The 22,315-nt window shown below is 50.8% G+C and overlaps 1 protein-coding gene and 1 non-coding gene across 2 annotated transcripts in view; both read right to left on the bottom strand.

Moving 5' to 3' along the window:
- ARNT (aryl hydrocarbon receptor nuclear translocator) overlaps nucleotides 1–22,315 on the bottom strand; it is a 108,504-nt gene that overhangs the window by 16,344 nt on the left and 69,845 nt on the right. Inside the window, exons 12-17 of the mRNA XM_060256460.1 lie at nucleotides 21,492–21,626; nucleotides 18,466–18,540; nucleotides 16,840–16,991; nucleotides 8,882–8,992; nucleotides 2,793–2,868; nucleotides 894–1,017 (exon numbers count right to left, since the gene is read on the bottom strand). Of these exons, the coding sequence (XP_060112443.1) occupies nucleotides 894–1,017; nucleotides 2,793–2,868; nucleotides 8,882–8,992; nucleotides 16,840–16,991; nucleotides 18,466–18,540; nucleotides 21,492–21,626 (673 nt within the window). The remainder of the gene's footprint in view (nucleotides 1–893; nucleotides 1,018–2,792; nucleotides 2,869–8,881; nucleotides 8,993–16,839; nucleotides 16,992–18,465; nucleotides 18,541–21,491; nucleotides 21,627–22,315) is intronic.
- TRNAV-GAC (transfer RNA valine (anticodon GAC)) lies at nucleotides 18,066–18,137 on the bottom strand. The gene has a single exon. It is a non-coding gene; the product is annotated as a tRNA-Val (tRNA).

The raw sequence follows: 22,315 nt of genomic DNA, 5'->3' as shown, positions 1-22,315 counted from the left end.
GCAGGAGGCTGGACTAGATGGACCCTCACTGGTCTGACTCAGCAGGGCTCTTCTGAGGTTCCTATGCACATTGGGGCCAAGAATCCCAGCTACAAATACAAGTTGATGTGGTGTGAACTGGCTGAGACTGACCAAGAGAGAGATCTTGGGGTCGTGGTAGATAACTCACTGAAAATGTCAAGACATTGTGCGATTGCAATAAAAAAGGCCAACGCCATGCTCGGTATTATTAGGAAGGGAATTGAAAACAAATCAGCCAGTATCATAATGCCCCTGTATAAATCGATGGTGCGGTCTCATTTGGAATACTGTGTGCAATTCTGGTCACCGCACCTCAAAAAGGATATTATAGCATTGGAAAAAGTGCAGAAAAGGGCAACTAGAATGATTACAGGTTTGGAACACTTTCCCTATGAAGAAAGGTTAAAATGCTTGGGGCTCTTTAGCTTGGAGAAACATCGATTGCAGGGTGACATCATAGAGGTTTACAAGATTATGCATGGGATAGAGAAGGCAGAGAAAGAAGTCCTTTTCTCCCTTTCTCACAATACGAGAACTTATGGGCATTCAATGAAATTGCTGAGCATTTGGATTAGAATGGATAAAAGGAAGTCCTTCTTCACCCAAAGGGTGATTAACACGTGGAATTCACTGCCACAGGAGGTGGTGGCGGCTACAAGCATAGCCAGCTTCAAGATGGGGTTAGATAAAAATATGGAGCAGAGGTCCATCAGTGGCTATTAGCCACAGTGTGTATATATATATATATGTGTGTGTGTGTGTGTATATATATATATATATAAATTTTTGGCCACTGTGTGACACAGAGTGTTGCACTGGATGGGCCATTGGCCTGATCCAACAGGGCTTCTCTTATGTTCTTATGTTCTCACCTGTGCTGATGCTGCTATAGATTTCAGCAAAATGGGGGTCCCTCTCCTGGCTGAAGAGGGTCTCCGTCTTCTCCATGGGCTTGCTGTGCTCTGAACCAGCGCCACTCACCGGCTGAACGACAGCCTGGAAAGGGGGGACACCACAGTTACCAGGCTGAACAGGCCCATCCCAAAGCAAGAATCACATTTTTTTTTTTATAAGAAAAGTTTTAAGTTTATTAAGAAAAACAAGATACAAAACAAAACAAAACACAGAAACAAGAGAGCACTAAAACAAAAAACACTAAGACAAAAAACACTAAACACTAAACACTAATACAAAGAAACACTAAACAAAATACACATTACTACATACAACCTCTAACTACTACTTAACTACATGTACTCCCCCACAGGAGAGGGAGAGGATTGAGCTTGTAAATAAAACATTTAATGCACATCCCGGTTCTCTGCGAAAGAGCTCTGGGAGACAGTACGTTGTTCTCCCTTGCTCATTTTATCCTTACGGCACCCCTGCAAGGTAGGCAAGGCTGAGAGAAAGTGAGCGGCCCATGGATCTGAGCGAGCTTCACAAGAGAGTGGGAATTATAACTCAGATCCTCTTCTCCTAGTCCAACATTCTAGCAAACCACACTGGGCTTAGTGACTCCATATTGCAATTAAAAGGCAGTGTGGCACAGTAGTTAAAGTGCTAGATTAAGGCTCAAAGGACCAGGTCCAAATCCTCCTGCGGACATGCAATTCTCTCTCTCTCGAGGACGTGAGGCCATTAGCCTGATGACTTCACAGGGCTATGGTGAGGATAGAAAGGAAGAACTTTTATATGTTGATCTGAGCTCTCTGGAGCTCATAAAGAAGAAGACAGCATATTTATATCCCGCCCTTCTCTCTGAATCAGAGACTCAGAGCGGCTTACAATCTCCTTTATCTTCCTCCCCCATAACAGACACCCTGTGAGGTAGGTGGGGCTGAGAGAGCTCTCCCAGAAGCTGCCCTTTCAAGGACAACCTCTGCCAGACCTATGGCTGACCCAAGGCCATTCCAGCAGCTGCAAGTGGAGGAGTGGGGAATCAAACCCGGTTCTCCCAGATAAGAGTCCGCACACTTAACCATCCTGTGAGGTAGGTGGGGCTGAGAGGGCTCTCACAGCAGCTGCCCTTTCAAGGACAACTCCTGTGAGAGCTATGGCTGACCCAAGGCCATTCCAGCAGCTGCAAGTGGAAGAGTGGGGAATTGAACCCGGTTCTCCCAGGTAAGAGTCCGCACACTTAACCACTACACCAAACTGGCTCTCAGACTTATACATAAAAATTTATTCATCTTACATTCTTTGGATTGCAACTGGGGTTCAATTTATATATCTGAAGAAGTGAGCAGAGAGGCCAGGAGGCAACATCAGGGGAAGGCCTCAGCCTCTCTGCCCTCTTGCTGGCCCTCCAGAGGAACTGGCTGGCCCCTGTGTGAGACAGAAGGCTGGACTAGATGGACCCTCCCTGATCTGACCCAGCAGGGCTTTTCTCAGGGGAAGGCCTCGGCCTCTCTGCCCTGTTGTTGGCCCTCCAGAGGAACTGGCTGGCCCCTGTGTGAGACAGGAGGCTGGAGTAGTCGGATCACTGGTGTGTTCCAGCAGGGCTGCTCTGACATTCTCATGTTCTTAACTTAGTCACTCACGTATCCTCAGCTGTCTACTAGATACCACAGACTCAGGAAATGGAACCTCCCTTCTCCAAGACAGAACTGATACTGGGCCCAGAGCAGAAGGGGGGATGATGCCATTTCAGTGCTTTGCCTGGGAGCTTCGGGGAGCGGGAGGGACCATCTGGAGGTCTTTGTGGGAAGCAGGATGCTGGACTCCATGGATGTTGACCCAGCGCCTCCCCCGCCCCTTTGCCACCTTACCTGCGTGTGTTCATAGCTGGCTAAGCTCTCCCTTCCCTGGACCACGTCGAGCTCTGCTGGCTGAGTGGGCGGCTGCCTAGAAAACACAAACCGTCATGCAGAGATCAGCACCTGCTGCTGAGTCACAGGGCCACGAGGGGACTAGAGAAACACGGAGCTGGAAGGGACCACAAGGGTCGCCTAGTCCGATTCCCTGCACAGGGCAGAAAATTTGCACCTATTTCTGTCAGACGTGTAACTTAGCTATAGTAATGTAACTGGTAGAGGGTAGCTACTTGACATGACTAACCCCATATTGTATTCTGCTGCTATGCTGTGTTCCTTGCTTCTACTAATCGTGAGAACAGCAACGTGCATTTTTCCCCAAGGCAATCCCTAACCACAAGGGGAAGAAATTCACACTAGGCCTAAAAGCCATCTGGGCCTTTGAAGTTAGCATATTCAAGGTAACCAGTGGGTAGCTTCCTGGGAGAGAGATAAGAAGCTATGGGAAGCGCTGACCGTCTCCAAGGGTGTGAGAATGCTATATTGTTTCCCCTCTTTGAAATGTACAAAAAGGCAAGGCTTAGCCCTGCCCGTTATCAAACTCAACTCACTGCTCTCCTAGACTGTTTGTTCTCAAATAAATGGATTAATTTTGCAACATTATGATCCGTCTCCGTTTGAAGTTCCACGTCTTGACATTTCCCCCCTCTGCTAGAGCCCTATGACACAGAGTGGCAAAACTGCAGTCCTGCAGTGCTAAGCTCTGCTCACGACCTGAGTTCGATCCCTGGCAGAAGCTGGGTTTTCAGGTAGCCGGCTCGAGGTTGACTCAGCCTTCCATCCTTCTGAGGTCGGTCAAAGGAGAACCCAGCTTGCTGGGAGGAAAGTGTAGAGGACTGGGGAAGGCAAGGGCAAACCACCCCGTAAAAAGTCTGCCGTGAAAACGTCGTGAAAGCAACGTCACCCCAGAGTGGGAAACGACTGGTGTTTGCCCAGGGGACCTTTCCTTTCCTCTAATATCATTAGATCCCCGGGGCGCAGAGTGGTAAAGCTGCAGTACTGCAGTCGGAGCCCGCTACTCACGACCTGAGTTCGATCCCAGCAGAAGCTGGCTGCCCCACAATGCCTCAGAAGCTGCTTCAGGTAGCCGGCTCCAGGTTGACTCAGCCTTCCATCCTTCCGAGGTCGGTCAAATGAGTCCACAGCTTGCTGTGGGGAAAGCGTAGATGAAGGGGGAAGGCCATGGCAAACCACCCTGTAAAAAGTCTGCCGTAAAAATGTTGTGAAAGCAATGTCACCCCAGAGTCGGAAACGACTGGTGTTTGCACCGGGAACCTTTCCTTCCCCCCCTCTATTCCCTAAGTGACCCCCTGCTCTATGCCCAGAGGGACATCAGCAACTATTGGGACCATGGAGGTGGGGTACCTGGGAAAATAGCAAATTCACCCCATTTACAAAGTAAAACAATATTATTAAACAGTCTTCACCAAATCACCTTCAATTTCCAATGGGTTTAAAGATGCAGTACAATAATGCAGTTGAAAAACCATCCGGTGCACAGCATAGCGACTGTACACAAATCGCAATGATTTTCTAATTAAGTTCCACAATAAAAAGAACTGGTCCAATTTCGTTTCTGAAGTGCTATCCTCCTTCAGGGGACCGTCTTGTCATGTTCATGGGTTTAGTAGACTTGAAGTGCCAAAATCTCCCAGCATTTGATGGTTTTTTGTTTTTTAATATTTATGGAACGCCTCTACCTACTTCTATCCATCAGCATTCAGCTGCCGTTTTTCAACTGCATTATTGTATTGCATCTTTAAACCTATTGGAAATTGAAGGTGATTTGGTGAAGACTGTTTAATTATTGTATTACTTTGTAAATGAACATATGAACATAAGAAGCTGCCTTATACTGAATCAGACCCCCCCCCGGGTCCATCAAAGTCAGTATTGTCTTCTCAGACTGGCAGCGGCTCTCCAGGGTCTCAAGGTGAGGTTTTTCACGCCTACTTGCCTGGACCCTTTTGAGTTGGAGATGACGGGGATTGAACCTGGGACCTTCTGCTTACCAAGCAGATGCTCTACCACTGAGCCACCGTCCCTCCCCTAACTGGCAGTGGCTCTCCAGGGTATCAAGCTGAGGTTTTTCATACCTATTTGCCTGGACCCTTTTTTGTTGGAGATGCTGGGGATTGAACCTGGGACCTTCTGCTTACCAAGCAGATGCTCTACCACTAAGCCACAGTTCCTCCCCTGGATGTGGAGTGGAAGGAAAGGAAAGGAAATGTCCTCTAAGCAAGCACCAGTCGTTTTCGACTCTGGGGTGACGTTGCTCTCACGTTTTCACGGCAGACTTTTTACGGGGTGGTTTGCCCTTGCCTTCCCCAGTCATCTACGCTTTCCCCCCAGCAAGCTGGGTCCTCATTTGACCGACCTCGGAAGGATGGAAGGCTGAGTCAACCTCGAGCCTGCGACCTGAACCCAGCTTCCGCTGGGATCAGACTCAGGTCGTGAGCAGAGCTTAACATAAGAACATAAGAGAAGCCCTGTTGGATCAGGCCAATGGCCCATCCAGTCCAACACTCTGTGTCACATAAGAACATAAGAGAAGCCCTGTTGGATCAGGCCAGTGGCCCCTCCAGTCCAACACTCTGTGTCACATAAGAACATAAGAGAAGCCATGTTGGATCAGGCCAGTGGCCCCTCCAGTCCAACACACTGTGGCACATAAGAACATAAGAGATGCCCTGTTGGATCAGGCCAGTGGCCCCTCCAGTCCAACACTCTGTGTCACATAAGAACATAAGAGAAGCCATGTTGGATCAGGCCAGTGGCCCCTCCAGTCCAACACTCTGTGTCACATAAGAACATAAGAGACACCAGAATGGACCTGCATCTTCCAGCTGACCTCTGCACTCCAACTGGGGTTGCCAAGTCTGACTCAGGAAATATCTGGGAACTTTGGGGGCAGAGCCAGGAGACTTTGGGGGCGGAGCCAGGAGCAAGGGTGTGACAAGCACGATTCAACTCTGAAGGGAGTTCTGGACATCACATTTAAAGGGACCATGCTCCTTTTAAATGCCTTCTCTTCACTGGAAATAACGGAGGATGAGGGCACCTTCTTTTTGGACTCACAGGACTTGATCCCCTGGTCCAATCTTTTTGAAACTGAGGGGAGCGTTTGAGGAGAGGCACCAGATGCTAAGCTGAAAATCTAGTGCCTCTACCTCAAAAAACAGCCCCTCCATCAAGCCCCACAGATCAATTCTCCATTATACCCTATGGGGAACCGGTCTCCATAGGGTATAATGGAATGCCCAGCAGACATTCCCCAATTCCTTTTTGCTAACCCTGAAGCGAGGGGAGGGCCTCCAAACCAGGGGATCCTCTGCCCCCAACTGGGGTTAAAAATTACCCAACACACTACTATAATAGCACACAGGAAAGAAAAGGTCCCTTGTGCAAGCACCAGTCGTTTCTGACTTTGGGGTGACGTTGCTTTCACAACGTTTTCACAGCAGGCTTTTTACGGGGTGGTTTGCCATTGCCGTCCCCAGTCCTCGACACTTTCCCCCCAGCAAGCTGGGGACTCGTTTGACCGACCTCGGAAGGATGGAAGGCTGAGTCAACCTTGAGCTGGCTACCTGAAAACCCAGCTTCCACCAGGGATCGAACTCAGGTCGTGAGCAGAGAGTTCAGATCACAGTACTGCAGTACTGTTGCTTTACCACTCTGCGCCACGGGGCCTCTAACAGCACACAAGAAGAATATAAATAAAGAACAATTTTCATTAATGATAGCAGAACCTTATTAACATAGACATGTGAAGGGCCGGGAAAAAAACCCAGAAAGATTCGGGGGAAAACATTGTATTTTCCCTGAAGCCTTGTTTTTTTCCGGAAAAATTGGAAAAAAGAAAATAAATTGCTTATGCAATGTTTTATTTTAATGTGATGAATAAAATATTTTAAGAAAGCGAACGTTCTGAATAAAACTAAGTTAGTCTTAAACCTCCTTGGAGGTTTTTAAACAGAAGTTTTCAACAGAGGCTAGATGGCCATCTGACAGCGATGAAGATCCTGTGAATTTAGGGGAAGGTCTTTGTGAGTTTCCTGCATTGTGCAGGGGGTTGGACTAGATGACCCTGGAGGTCCCTTCCAACTCTAGGATTCTATGACTGTTAAGAGCGGTTCCTCAGTGGAACAGGCTTCCTCCTTGGGAGGTGGTGGGCTCTCCTTCCTTGGAGGTTTTTCAACAGAGGCTAGATGGCCATCTGACAGCAATGAGGATCCTGTGAATTTAGGGGGAGGTGTTTGTGAGTTTCCTGCCTTGTGCAGGGGGTTAGACTAGATGACCCTGGAGGTCCCTTCCAACTCTAGATTCTATGACTGTTAATAGCGATTCCTCAGTGGAACAGGCTTCCCCAGGAGGTGGTGGGCTCTCCTTCCTTGGAGGCTTTTCAACAGAGGCTAGATGGCCATCTGACAGCAATGAAGATCTTGTGAATTTAGGGGGAGGTGTTTGTGAGTTTCCTGCATTGTGCAGGGGGTTGGACTAGATGACCCTGGAGGTCCCTTCCAACTCTAGGATTCTATGATTCTAAGGTGCAATCAGCTCCTATTTTGTTCTACTACTTCAGATGAACATGGCTGCCTACTTGTTGGATCAAAGAATCACCGAATTGGAAGGGACGTTCTGGGTACAGATGTGAAGGCCCGGGAAAAAAATCCAGAAAAAATTGGAAAAAGCCTTGTTTTTTGTTTTCCGAAAAATTGGAAAAATTGAAGAAAATAAAATAAAATAAAATAAATAGATGAAGGAACATTTTATTTTAACATGATGAATAAAATATTTTAAGACGAGGTGTTCAAATATTTTCCAAATCATTTCTAAAAAAATATGTATGGTATCAGATTATTCTAATTTCTGTGCGCTGAGGACAACCAAGTCCTAGGTCATGCCCATTCACTGAAACTTAGTCCCGCACTCCCTTCTATGCACTCCCCCCCTCTTCAGTTCTTTTTATGAGAATGAGTTTTTTTATTTTTATTTAATACTGCGGAGAGGAAATATGAATAATGGTGACTTCTGGATTTTTAAAAATTGTTTTGTGGAGGTTTTTTTTTGTCTGTTCCACATAAACTAGAACACAGTTCAGAAGATTGTTGCTCCGTTTGTAGAAATTACAAATAAATATTATTTAAAAAGTAAATTCTGTTGGTAATAATGGTTTGGATACACTATATTTTTAATATGTTAGTCGTGATAATTTCATGCCTGGTAAAATTGTCCATAGTCATATTTTATGTTCTTAAAAAGTAACAGAATTACTTTTAATTTGGAAAAGAAAAAAGAAGTACTAACGTAGCAATTTTTCCCCCCAATTTTTCCAAACATTTCCGGGGGGGGTTTCCGAAAAAGACCGGAAAAAAAACCAGGGGTTTTTCTGAGCTTCAAAATTTCTGGAAATTTTACATCTCTAAGTGGCCCCCAACCTTTTTGGCCCCAGCGACCAGACGCAGGGACCGGCAGTGTGGGGGCACCCAATTTGGCCTCCCCCCCCCCCGCGGCACCTCCTCCCTGTTTCCTCCTCACCGCCCCCCGTTTTCACAATTTTAAGGCTGGGGAAGGGGCAGTGAAACACCACCCAGGCTGACCGTCCCCCCCCCCCGCAGCTGATCAGGTGATCGGAGGGGAAAACGCGGCAGCAGCGGCAAGCAACCTGCTGAAAAAGCGGAGCTCCGCGCTGTACTTTCACCGCTGCTGCCGCATTTTCCCCGCCTAATTGGCTGGGGAAGGGGTTAGCCTGGGAGGTGCTTCATGGCCTCTTTCCTGGCACTAAAATGGTGAGAACGGGGGGCGGAGGAGTGGCAAGGCTGCGCGGCCCTTAGGAAACAGGTCGTGGCCCGGTAATGGTCCCCAGTCCGGGGGTTGGGGACCCATTGTACACAATATTATTACCGCTTAACGTGCAGCATTAAAGCAGCGAGCGGAGTGCCTAATGTCCAAATGGGAAAAGAAAAACCGGGGACCGCCAACTGGGGATTGGCAACCCGACTCACAAGAAGATGCCTGAAAAGAGCTTTGGGGTAGGTACTTACCTCCCCGCCAGCGGTGCTGAGCCCATCTCCAACGGCAGGCTGACGTTCTGGCCCAACTGCGGCCTCTGCATTGGGTTGGACAAGGCGGGCCGGGTCTCCTGGGTGGAGTTCCTGGAGCATCAAGGGGAAGGGGGAGAGGTGAGGTGAGGACTCATTTTTCCTGTCCACAAGAGCATAATAGCCCTGCAGGTTCAGAACAATAGTCCATCTAGTCCTGCCTCCTGCCTCACACAGTGGCCAGCCAGTTCCTCTGGAGGGTCAACAACAGGGCAGAGAGGCCGAGGCCTTCCCCTGAGAAGAACACCAGAAGAGCCCTGCTGGGTCAGACCAGGAAGGGTCCGTCTAGTCCAGCCTCCTGTCTCACACAGTGGCCAGCCAGTTCCTCTGGAGGGCCAACAACAGGGCAGAGAGGCCGAGGCCTTCCCCTGAGAAGAACATCAGAAGAGCCCTGCTGGGTCAGACCAGGAAGGGTCCGTCTAGTCCAGCCTCCTGTCTCACACAGTGGCCAACCAGTTCCTCTGGAGGGCCAACAACAGAGCAGAGAGGCCGAGGCCCTCCCCTGAGAAGAACCTCAAAAGAGCCCTGCTGGGTCAGACCAGGGAGGGTCCACCTAATCCAGCCTCCTGTCTCACACAGTGGCCAGCGGGTTCCTCTGGAGGGCCAACAACAGGGCAGAGAGGCCGAGGCTTTCCCCTGAGAAGAACCTCAGAAGAGCCCTGCTGGGTCAGACCAGGGAGGGTCCATCTAGTCCAGCCTCCTGTCTCACACAGGGGCCACCCAGTTCCTCTGGAGGTCCAACAACAGGGCAGAGAGGCCGAGGCCTTCCCCTGAGAAGAACATCAGAAGAGCCCTGCTGGGTCAGACCAGTGAGGGTCCATCTAGTCCAGCCTCCTGTCTCACACAGGGGCCACCCAGTTCCTCTGGAGGTCCAACAACAGGGCAGAGAGGCCGAGGCCTTCCCCTGAGAAGAACCTCAGAAGAGCCCTGCTGGGTCAGACCAGGGAGGGTCCATCTATTCCAGCCTCCTGTCTCACACAGTGGCCAGCCGGTTCCTCTGGAGGGCCAACAACAGGGCAGAGAGGCCGAGGCTTTCCCCTGAGAAGAACCTCAGAAGAGCCCTGCTGGGTCAGACCAGGGAGGGTCCATCTAGTCCAGCCTCCTGTCTCACACAGGGGCCAGCCGGTTCCTCTGGAGGGCCAACAACAGGGCAGAGAGGCCAAGGCTTTCCCCTGAGAAGAACCTCAGAAGAGCCCTGCTGGGTCAGACCAGGGAGGGTCCATCTAGTCCAGCCTCCTGTCTCACACAGTGGCCAACCAGTTCCTCTGAAGGGCCAACAACAGGGCAGAGAGGCCGAGGCTTTCCCCTGAGAAGAACCTCAGAAGAGCCCTGCTGGGTCAGACCAGGGAGGGTCCATCTAGTCCAGCCTCCTGTCTCACACAGTGGCCAACCAGTTCCTCTGAAGGGCCAACAACAGGGCAGAGAGGCCGAGGCCTTCCCCTGAGAAGAACCTCAGAAGAGCCCTGCTGGGTCAGACCAGGGAGGGTCCATCTAGTCCAGCCTCCTGTCTCACACAGTGGCCAACCAGTTCCTCTGAAGGGCCAACAACAGGGCAGAGAGGCCGAGGCTTTCCCCTGAGAAGAACCACAGAAGAGCCCTGCTGGGTCAGACCAGGGAGGGTCCATCTAGTCCAGCCTCCTGTCTCACACAGGGGCCAGAAACAGGGCAGAGAGGCCGAGGTCTTCCCCTGAGAAGAGCATCAGAAGAGCCCTGCTGGGTCAGACCAGGAAGGTTCCATCTAGTCCAGCCTCCTGTCTCACACAGTGGCCAACCAGTTCCTCTGGAGGGCCAACAACAGGGCAGAGAGGCCGAGGCCTTCCCCTGAGAAGAGCATCAGAAGAGCCCTGCTGGGTCAGACCAGGGAGGGTCCATCTAGTCCAGCCTCCTGTCTCACACAGTGGGCAACCAGTTCCTCTGGAGGGCCAACAACAGGGCAGAGAGGCCGAGGCCTTCCCCTGAGAAGAACCTCAGAAGAGCCCTGCTGGGTCAGACCAGGGAGGGTCCATCTAGTCCAGCCTCCTGTTTCACACAGTGGCCAACCAGTTCCTCTGGAGGGCCAACAACAGGGCAGAGAGGCCGAGGCCTTCCCCTGAGAAGAGCATCAGAAGAGTCCTGCTGGGTCAGAGCAGGGAGGGTCCATCTAGTCCCGCCTCCTGTCTCACACAGTGGCCAGCCAGTTCCTCTGGAGGGCCAGCAACAGGGCAGAGAAGCTGAGGCCTTCCCCTGGGAAGAACATCAGAAGAGCCCTGCTGGGTCAGACCAGGGAGGGTCCATCTAGTCCAGCCTCCTGTCTCACACAGTGGCCAGCCGGTTCCTCTGGAGGGCCAACAACAGGGCAGAGAGGCCGAGGCCTTCCCCTGAGAAGAACCTCAGAAGAGCCCTGCTGGGTCAGACCAGGGAGGGTCCATCTATTCCAGCCTCCTGTCTCACACAGTGGCCAGCCGGTTCCTCTGGAGGGCCAACAACAGGGCAGAGAGGCCGAGGCTTTCCCCTGAGAAGAACCTCAGAAGAGCCCTGCTGGGTCAGACCAGGGAGGGTCCATCTAGTCCAGCCTCCTGTCTCACACAGGGGCCAGCCGGTTCCTCTGGAGGGCCAACAACAGGGCAGAGAGGCCAAGGCTTTCCCCTGAGAAGAACCTCAGAAGAGCCCTGCTGGGTCAGACCAGGGAGGGTCCATCTAGTCCAGCCTCCTGTCTCACACAGTGGCCAACCAGTTCCTCTGAAGGGCCAACAACAGGGCAGAGAGGCCGAGGCTTTCCCCTGAGAAGAACCTCAGAAGAGCCCTGCTGGGTCAGACCAGGGAGGGTCCATCTAGTCCAGCCTCCTGTCTCACACAGTGGCCAACCAGTTCCTCTGAAGGGCCAACAACAGGGCAGAGAGGCCGAGGCCTTCCCCTGAGAAGAACCTCAGAAGAGCCCTGCTGGGTCAGACCAGGGAGGGTCCATCTAGTCCAGCCTCCTGTCTCACACAGTGGCCAACCAGTTCCTCTGAAGGGCCAACAACAGGGCAGAGAGGCCGAGGCTTTCCCCTGAGAAGAACCACAGAAGAGCCCTGCTGGGTCAGACCAGGGAGGGTCCATCTAGTCCAGCCTCCTGTTTCACACAGGGGCCAGAAACAGGGCAGAGAGGCCGAGGTCTTCCCCTGAGAAGAGCATCAGAAGAGCCCTGCTGGGTCAGACCAGGAAGGTTCCATCTAGTCCAGCCTCCTGTCTCACACAGTGGCCAACCAGTTCCTCTGGAGGGCCAACAACAGGGCAGAGAGGCCGAGGCCTTCCCCTGAGAAGAGCATCAGAAGAGCCCTGCTGGGTCAGACCAGGGAGGGTCCATCTAGTCCAGCCTCCTGTCTCACACAGTGGGCAACCAGTTCCTCTGGAGGGCCAACAACAGGGCAGAGAGGCCGAGGCCTTCCCCTGAGAAGAACCTCAGAAGAGCCCTGCTGGGTCAGACCAGGGAGGGTCCATCTAGTCCAGCCTCCTGTTTCACACAGTGGCCAACCAGTTCCTCTGGAGGGCCAACAACAGGGCAGAGAGGCCGAGGCCTTCCCCTGAGAAGAGCATCAGAAGAGTCCTGCTGGGTCAGAGCAGGGAGGGTCCATCTAGTCCCGCCTCCTGTCTCACACAGTGGCCAGCCAGTTCCTCTGGAGGGCCAGCAACAGGGCAGAGAAGCTGAGGCCTTCCCCTGGGAAGAACATCAGAAGAGCCCTGCTGGGTCAGACCAGGGAGGGTCCATCTAGTCCAGCCTCCTGTCTCACACAGGGGCCAGCCAGTTCCTCTGGAGGGCCATCAAAAGGGCAGAGAAGCTGAGGCCTTCCCCTGATGTTGCCTCCTGGCTTTGGGATTCAGAGGCTCGCTGCCTCTGAGCCTGTAAGTTCCGCTCAGTCACCATGGCTAGAAGCCACTTATAGTCCTCTCTTCTATTCATCTATCTTGTCCCCCTTTAAAGCTGTTTGATCTTGTGGTCATCGCTACATCCTCTGGCAGCAAATTCCATATTTGAGCCACTCACCATGTAAGATAGTATTTCCTTTTGTTTTCCTGAACCTACTACCCACCAGCTTCATTTGGTGCCCTTGAGTTAGGGAAAGAGAGAAGAAGTCCTCTTTTCAGCTCTTTCCATGAACTGCTCCCTAAGCTCTATACTGAGATTTTAAACTGGAATAACTGGAAGTCATGACAGACTTCACATTTCTGGGATCCAAGATCTCTGCAGATGGTGACTGTGGCCATGAAATTAAAAGAGGTTTGCTCCTTGGGAGGACAGCTATGGCGAACCTGGGCAGTACAACAAAAAGCAGAGACATCACCCTGCCAACAAAAGTCCGTATAGTCAAAGCGATGGTATTCCCAGTAGTCATGTATGGCTGTGAGAGCTGGACCATAAGGAAGGCCGAGCGCAGAAGAATAGATGCTTTTGAGCTGTGGTGCTGGAGAAGACTCTAGAGAGTCGCTTGGACTGCAAGAAGATCCAATCAGTCAGTCCTAAGGGAAATCAACCCAGACTGTTCCCTGGAAGGACAGATGCTGAAGCTGAAGCTCAAATCCTTTGGCCACCCAATGGGAAGGGAGCACTCCCTGGAGAAGACTCTTGAGAGTCCCTTGGACTACAAGAAGATCCAACCAATCAGTCCTAAGGGAAATCATCCCAGACTGTTCCCTGGAAGGTCAGATGCTGAAGCTGAAGCTCAGATACTCTGGCCACTAAATGAGAAGGGAGCACTCCCTGGAGAAGACTCTTGAGAGTCCCTTGGACTGCAAGAAGATCCAATCAATCAGTCCTAAGGGAAATCAACCCAGACTGTTCCCTGGAAGGTCAGATGCTGAAGCTGAAGCTCAGATACTCTGGCCACCAAATGAGAAGGGAGCACTCCCTGGAGAAAATCCTGATGCTGGGAAAGACGGAAGGCAAAAGAAGAAGGGGACAGCAAAAGAGGAGATGGCAGGACAGCGTTACAGATGTAACAAACACGAATTTGAGGAGACCTCAGAGGACGGTGGAAGATAGGAGGGCCTGGCGTGACTTTGTCCAGGGGGTCGCAAAGGGTCGGACTTGACTGTGCAAATGAACAACAACAAAAAGCTGGAATTCCCTGCTGCAGGAAGTAATAGCAGCTATAACCAGACAGCTTCAAGAGGATAGATCCAAGCAGGCAGCCGTGTTGGTCTGAAGCAGTTGAACAAAGCATGTTGCACCTTGAAGACCAACCCATTTTTATTTAGAACGCAAGCTTTCGTGTGCTCTTAAGCACACTTCCTCAGACGAGGAATCCGGCACAGGGAGCAAAGCCATACAGAGCTGAGCAGAGCCGTACAGAGCTGGTAGGCAGTGGCCCAGAATGCAACATGGTACAGATTTAAGAACCAACGACAGTGCAGCAAAATTAGCTGGTAGGCAGCGGTTTAGAATGTAAAAGGGTACAATGACAGAATAGCAAAATAAACAAATTGAGCAAACCTTTGATCTGAGTCGCATGAGCATGCTAAACCCATCCACAGCATTCCAATGTGTTTCTCTTTCAGAATTGTGTATCAGTATAATTAGTTGTACTGACATACTCAAAATAGGGATATTGGCTGTATATCTCATTACATATGCTTTACCCATTTTCACTATATTTTATTGTATTCCTTTTTCCTTTGGCAAACTAGAATTGTGTTTACATGTTAAAAAGTAAATTAGGTGGAGGAGAACATCACTATCCGATGTATTTCTCTTTTAGCTGTATTGACACACTCAAACAGGGACTTTGGTTGCTTATCCCATTACATATATTGAACCCATCTCCCATTGCCATTGACAGACAAGCTCACATTTTGACATACTGCTGTTTTGCTGCTTTCGCGTGCTCATGCTACTCAGATCAAAGCTTTGCTCCATTTAATTTTACTATTCTGGCATTGTACCCTTTTACATTCGAAACCACTGCCTACCAGATAATTTCACTTCACTGCCATTGGTTCTTAAATCTGTACCATGTGGCATTCTGGGCCACTGCCTACCAGCTCTGTATGGCTCCGCTCAGTTCTATATGGCTTTGCTCACTGTGCTGGATTCCTTGTCCGATGAAGTGTGCTTAAGAGCACACGAAAGCTTACGTTCTAAATAAAATGGGTTGGTCCTAAAGGTGAAACTTGACTCCTGCTTTGTTCTACAGCTTCAAGAGGAGATTGGATAAACAGATGGAGCTGTCCATGACTAGTTATTAGCCATAATGTTCCCTCTAAGCTGAGTTAGGGTGAGCTAGCTCACAGGTTTTTAGCCTCCGGCTCACACATTTTTGTCTTAGCTCAGGAAAAATGGCACCAGGGCACACTAATCTATGCGGTAGCTCACAACTTTAAAGCCAGTAGCTCACAAAGTAGAATATTTGCTCACAAGACTCCACAGCTTAGAGGAAGTATTGCCAGAAGGTATGGATAGAACACTGCCTGGGACAGTGATGTTTTGTCTTCTTGGTGCTTGAGGAGCAAGAGTGCGAAAACTTCTGGAGTTCTGGCCCCACTGATGGATCTCCTGATGGCCCCTGGGTTTTGGCCACAAAGTGTTGGACTGGATGGACCACTAGCCTGATCCAACAAGGCTTCTCTTATGTCTGGGGCAGTGATGCTCTGTATTCTTGGTGCTTGGAGGGGGGCACAGTGGGAGGGCTTCTAGTGTCCTGGCCTCACTCATGGACCTCCTGATGGCACCTGGTTTTTTTGGCCACTGTGTGACACAGAGCACTGGACTGGAGGGGCCATTGGCCTGATCCAACAGGGCTTCTCTTACGTCTGAGGCAAATGATGCTCTGTATTCTTGGTGCCTAAGGGGCCACAGTGGAAGGGCTTCTGGAGTTCTGGACCTGCTGGTAGACCTTCCGATGGCACCAGGTTTTGGCCACTGTATGACACAAGAGTGTTGAAATGGATGTATCGCTGGCCTGATCCAACAGGGCTTCTCTTTTATGTTCTTATGCCAGCTCGCCCACCCACAGTGCACTTTGGAAACGCTTCCCCTGCAGAAAACTGAGGCACAACTCTGAAGCTTCTGGTTATAACACCAGCCAAGATTAATCTTTTTGGCATCGAGCTGCCTGCCCAACGGAACGAGAAGGTGTCTCTGAACAAAAGCTCTCTGGTGCTGCAGAACCACAGAAAGACCCACGGAAGACCCAGTTATGATCACCACGCTTTCCCCACAACCACCTTGGGATATGGAAATGGGATGGATGTGTGCATGTTTGGAGGAGAGGAATATATATGATCTTACTCCTGCCCAGCGCTGAAGCTGGTTCTGGATTCTGGGAAACCCTGAGCAGAGGGGAGGGGTGTCTGGGAGTCCCCCTCTCCCCACCCCCACTCACACCTCCCTGCCCACCCAGGCAGCCTCCCCCAGCTCATCATGTGAACACAGAAAGCTGCCTCATATTGAATTGGACTTTTGGTCCATCAAGATCAATACCGCCTACTCAGGCAGCGGCTCTCCAGGGTCTCAGGCTGAGGTCTTTCCCATCACCTCCTGCCTGCTCCTTTTTAACTAAAGATGCCGGGGACTGAACCTGGGACATTCTGCATGCTGAGCAGAGGCTCTGCCACTGAGCTATTGCCCCTCTCCATAGCTCTCCAGGGTCTCAGGCTGAGGTCTTTCCCATCACCTCCTGCCTGGTCCTTTTTTCCACACCATCCTCTCTAGGACAGCCCTTCAAGTACTTGAAGATGGTGATCCTATCACCTCTCAGCCGCCTCCTCTCCAGGCTAAACATCCCCAGCTCCTTCAACCTTTCCTCATAGGACTTGGTCTCCAAACCCCTCCCCATCTTCGTCTGCTTAAACCTGAGGGAGTGGGGGAGACGCCAAGACTACTGAAACGACCCCTGACCTCCCCATGACTCCTTCAGAGAGAAAGGGAGGAGCTTCTGCGTACGTACTTCACGTTGGTGTTGGTACAGATGATGTACTCAATCTCATCCGAGTACGGGTTCTGGAAGGTAAAGGAACTGGTTCTCATCCAGAGCCATTCTCGGTTCTTGGACCGGAAACGGAACATGACAGACAGAACCTGGCCTTTTAACTTCACCACCTGGAAAAACGGTAAGGCCGTCAGCTGCAGCAAGAGGGAAAGAGGACGACCCAGGGAGCCCCGCCGTACGCCCCTGCGCCTTTCTAAGCCCTCACAAATCTCCTTCTGTCCTGCAGCCTCGAAGGCAGCCATCGCTGGATTTTGTAGTTGAGTGCAAAGACACGAAGCTGCCTTCTGCGGAATCAGACCTTTGTTCCCCCAAAGAAAGTGTCGTCTACTCACACCAGCAGCATCTCTCCAGGCTGAGGTCTTTCCCATCACCTCCTGCCTGGTCCTTTTAACTGGAGATGCCGGGGATTGAACCTGAGCTATGGCCCCTCTCCATGGCTCTCCAGAGTCTCAGGCTGAGGTCTTTCCCATCACCTCCTGCCTGCTCCTTTTAACTGGAGATGTCAGGGATTGAACCTGGGACCTTCTGCATGTCAAGCAGAGGCTCTTCCACTGAGCTATGGCCCTTCTCCATGGCTCTCCAGCGTCTCAGGCTGAGGTCTTTCCCATCACATCCTGCCTGGTCCTTTTTAACTGGAGATGCTGGGGATTGAACCTGGGACCTTCTGCATGTCAAGCAGAGGCTCTTCCACTGAGCTATGGCCCCTCTCCATGGCTCTCCAGGGTCTCAGGCTGAGGTCTTTCCCATCACCTCCTGCCTGGTCCTTTTAACTGGAGATGTCAGGGATTGAACCTGGGACCTTCTGCATGTCAAGCAGAGGCTCTGCCACTGAGCTATGGCCCTTCTCCATGGCTCTCCAGGGTCTCAGGCTGAGGTCTTTCCCATCACCTCCTGCCTGGTCCTTTTAACTGGAGATGCTGGGGATTGAACCTGGGACCTTCTGCATGCCAAGCAGAGGCTCTTCCACTGAGCTATGGCCCCTCTCCATGGCTCTCCAGGGTCTCAGGCTGAGGTCTTTCCCATCACCTCCTGCCTGGTCCTTTTAACTGGAGATGTCAGGGATTGAACCTGGACCTTCTGCATGTCAAGCAGAGGCTCTGCCACTGAGCTATGGCCCTTCTCCATGGCTCTCCAGGGTCTCAGGCTGAGGTCTTTCCCATCACCTCCTGCTGGTCCTTTTTAACTGGAGATGCCAGGGATTGAACCTGGGACCTTCTGCATGTCAAGCAGAGGCTCTTCCACTGAGCTATGGCCCCTCTCCATGGCTCTCCAGGATCTCAGGCTGAGGTCTTTCCCATCATCACCTCCCTTTAACTGGAGATGCCAGGGATTGTACCGGGAACCTTCTGCATGCCAAGCAGAGACTTTGCCGCTGAGCCGCAGCTCCTCCCCATACGTGTGGGTGTTGGGAAATCTCCCCTTTCCCTATGTGACTTTGGAGGGTAATGATTATGAGAGTGGAATGCAGCGTTGTGCTCCTGCCCCCCCCCCCGGCTGAAAGACACCAAAACTCTTGCTTCAGATCTGAACGTCATCATCCTGAACCAAAGAGGATGACGGGCGGATGGTTCCGAAACCGGTTACCTGCTGGAAGCTGTCCCGCAAGAGCTGCTGGTCTTCGGGGTGGCAGAACTCAACGATGTCCTTCCCTAGGAGTTCCTGGCATGAAAGAGGCAACAAAGACGGCATCTGGGTTAATGTGATCGAACAAGTTGTCTGACCCGCCCCAAAGCTCTGAGACCCACAAGTCGCTGGGTGCAGGTCTGAGCAGGGCTCCATCTAAATCAGCCTTCAAGGACAGCTGTGCAAGAGCTATGACTGATCAAAGGTCATTCCAGCAGCTGCAAGGGGAGGAGTGGGGAATCAAACCCGGTTCTCCAATACAAGAGTCCATGCACTTAACCGCTACACCAAACTGGCCCTCCTGACCCCGAAATGGCAAAACAGCTTACCCGCTTCTTGCCCTCCCTCTCACAACCCGCCAAAGTTCACCGAAATCAGCATTGCTGTCAGGTGGCCATCTAGCTTCTGTTTTAAAACCTCCAAATAAGGAGAGCCCACCACCTCCTGAGCAGGAAGCCTGTTCCACTGAGGAACCGCTCTAACAGTCATAGAATCCTAGAGTTGGAAGGGACCTCCAGGGTCATCTAGTCCAACCCCTTGCACAATGCAGGAAACTCACAAATACCTCCCCCTAAATTCATAGGATCTTCATTGCTGTCAGATGGCCATCTAGCCTCTGTTGAAAAACCTCCAAGGAAGGAGAGCCCACCACCTCCCAAGGAGGAAACCTGTTCCACTGAGGAATTGCTCTTAACAGTCATGGAATCATAGAATTGGAAGAGACCTCCAGGGCCATCTAGTCCAACCCCCTGCACAATGCAGGAAACTCACAAACACCTCCCCCTAAATTCAGAGGATCTTCATTGCTGTCAGATGGCCATCTAGCCTCTGTTTTAAAACCTCCAAATAAGGAGAGCCCACCACCTCCTGAGGAGGAAGCCTGTTCCACTGAGGAACCGCTCTCATTGTCAAGGAGGTCTTCCTAATGTTTAGTTGAAAACTCTTTTGATATAATGTAATCCATGGGTTCTGGCCTTCTGGGGCATTTGTTAAAACCCCTTTTGTCGATCAAAATGTGCCCCCAGATAACAGATATCTTCCAAAAGGTAAGAAGAGGCATTCTTCCTGGTTCCTCTCCTGTACTGGAGAAAAACCTCTCCTGAGACTGCCCCCTCTATCACCTAAAAACAGAGAAAGACAATTTCTTCCTCAGAAGAACTATACTATTTCTGTGCAAAATAATGCCAATTCGATCCGCTAATTAACCAATCAACATGTGGCCGATCTAACATGATCTCTGTCCCCTAGACACAGCCCAATTTCTGTTCTTTCACCCACAGCTTGGTTTTTCGCCACAGCTGTGGTCAGTGACTCCAAATAGGGATGTCGGCCGTATATCTCATTACTTATGCTTTACCCATTTTCGCTGTATTTTATTGTATTCCTTTTTTCCTATGGCAAACTAGAATTATACTTACATGTTAAGAAGTAAATTAGGTGGAGAAGAACATCACTATCGGATGTATTTATCTTTTTTAGGGCTTGTAGACTCTTTCGGGATCAAGTGCCGTGTTCTACTGGAGAAAGTTTTCCTTCCAGACGTTTCGTTCTCAGCTGTGGAGAACATCCTCAGTGGCGTTGCAGCCGGAGCTCCGGCTGCAACGCCACTGAGGATGTTCTCCGCACTTGAGAACGAAACGTCTGGAAGGAAAACTTTCTCCAGTAGAACACGGCACTTGATCCCGAAAGAGTCTACAAACCCGAATGATGTTACCAGCCGTGAAAACCTGAAATCTTTGATATTTATCTTTTAGCTGTATTGACACACTCAAACAGCGACTTTGCTTGTTTATCCCATTACATATATTGAACCCATCTCCCATTGTCATTGACAGACAATCTCACATTTTGACATACTGTTTTGCTGCTTTCGCATGCTCATGCTATCAGATCAAAGGTTTGCTCCATTTGTTAATTTTACCGTTCTGTCATTGTACCATTTTACATTCTAAACAACTGCCTACCAAATAATTTTACTGCAGTGTCATTGGTTCTTAAATCTGTACCATGTTGCATTCTGGGCCACTGCCTACCAGCTCCGTATGGCTCTGCTCCCTGTGCTGGATTCCTCATCTGATGAAGTGTGCTTAAGAGCACATGAAAGCTGATGTTCTCAATAAAAATTGGTTGGTCTTAAAGACACACTTAACTCCTGTTTTATCCATGTGGAATTAGTAAAGATCCAGGGGGTGGCCAAACTGTGGCTAGGGAGCCACATGTGGCTAGAGAGCCAGTTTGGTGTAGTGGTTCACTGCACGGACTCCTATCTGGGAGAACCAGGTTTGATTCCCCACTCCTCCACTTGCAGCTGCTGAAATGGCCTTGGGTCAGCCGTAGCTCTCGCAGGAGTTGTCCTTGAAAGCACAGCTTCTGTCAGAGCTCTCTCAGCCCCACCTGCCTGTCGTGGGGGAGGAAGGGAAAGGAGATTGTAGGCCGCTCTGAGCCTTTGTTCTTGGAAGGGCAGCTTCTGGGAGAGCACCCTCAGCCCCACCTGCCTCACAGGGTGTCTGTTGGGGGGGAGGAAGGAAAAGGAGATTGTAAGCCGCTCTGAGACGCCGAGATTCAGAGAGAAGGGAGGGGTATAAATCTGGAATTCTTCTTCTTCTTTCGCACATACTGTGTGGCTCTTGAAGCCTCCACCGCCCTGTTGGAGAAGGTGATTCCTTCTTTAAATCACTTCTCCAAGGCAGGTGTAAAATGCATTTGAAATTAAAATTGCTTTCTTCCCACCTCCACCTCCCCCATCTAGTTGCCTGTCTTCCTTCCTTCCTTCCAGCTCTCAAAAAGCTGAGGTTCATGCCTTGCGGCTCTCAAACATCTGACATTTATTTTATGTGGCTCTTACATTAAGACAGTTTGGCCACCCCCCGTCTCAGACTATAAGCCCGAAACACGCCCCTCCCTGTCACAGAAGCAAAACCCCGGAGGAGAGAGGAACCGTGCAGCGCCAAGGCCTCTCTGACGAGCGAGACCTCTTGGTCCCCCACCTGGGGCTGGTAGCCGACTGTGGCCACACAACGATGGTCAACGAAGGTGAAGATGCCGTCGGTGTTGTGCCGGGAGATGAACTCGGTCGGCTGGCACACGGTGCTCATGTCCGCGCAGCTGGGGGAGCTCGTGACCTGCCGGGCAGAGAAAGGGCACTTGCATCAGGGACGCGGCAGAGAGCTTCACCCTCCTGCAGAAAACCAGAGTTCGAGGGCATCCAGGGAAGCTGATGGGCAGGAGGTTCTGGGGCAGTGATGCTCTGTATTCTTGGTGCTTGGGAAAGGGGGGGGAAACAGTGGGAGGGCTTCTAGTGACCTGGCCCAACTGGTGGACCTCCTGATGGCAGCTAGATTTTTGGCCACTGTGTGACACAGGGTGTTGGACTGGATGGGCCACTGGCCTGATCCAACATGGCTTCTCTTATGTTCTTATGTGACACAGAGTGTTGGATGGATGGGCCATTGGCCTGATCCAACATGGCTTCTCTTATGTTCTTATGTGACACAGAGTGTTGGATGGATGGGCCACTGGCCTGATCCAACAGGGCTTCTCTTATGTTCTTCTGTGACACAGAGTGTTGGATGGATGGGCCATTGGCCTGATCCAACAGGGCTTCTCTTATGTTCTTCTGTGAAACAGAGTGTTGGATGGATGGGCCATTGGCCTGATCCAACAGGGCTTCTCTTATGTTCTTATGTGACACAGAGTGTTGGATGGATGGGCCACTGGCCTGATCCAACAGGGCTTCTCTTATGTTCTTATGTGACACAGAGTGTTGGACTGGATGGGCCACTGGCCTGATCCAACAGGGCTTCTCTTATGT

Source organism: Heteronotia binoei, chromosome 1, assembly GCF_032191835.1.
Source record: "Heteronotia binoei isolate CCM8104 ecotype False Entrance Well chromosome 1, APGP_CSIRO_Hbin_v1, whole genome shotgun sequence".
Taxonomy (NCBI): domain Eukaryota; kingdom Metazoa; phylum Chordata; class Lepidosauria; order Squamata; family Gekkonidae; genus Heteronotia; species Heteronotia binoei.
This window is presented reverse-complemented; position numbering and strand designations above follow the sequence as displayed.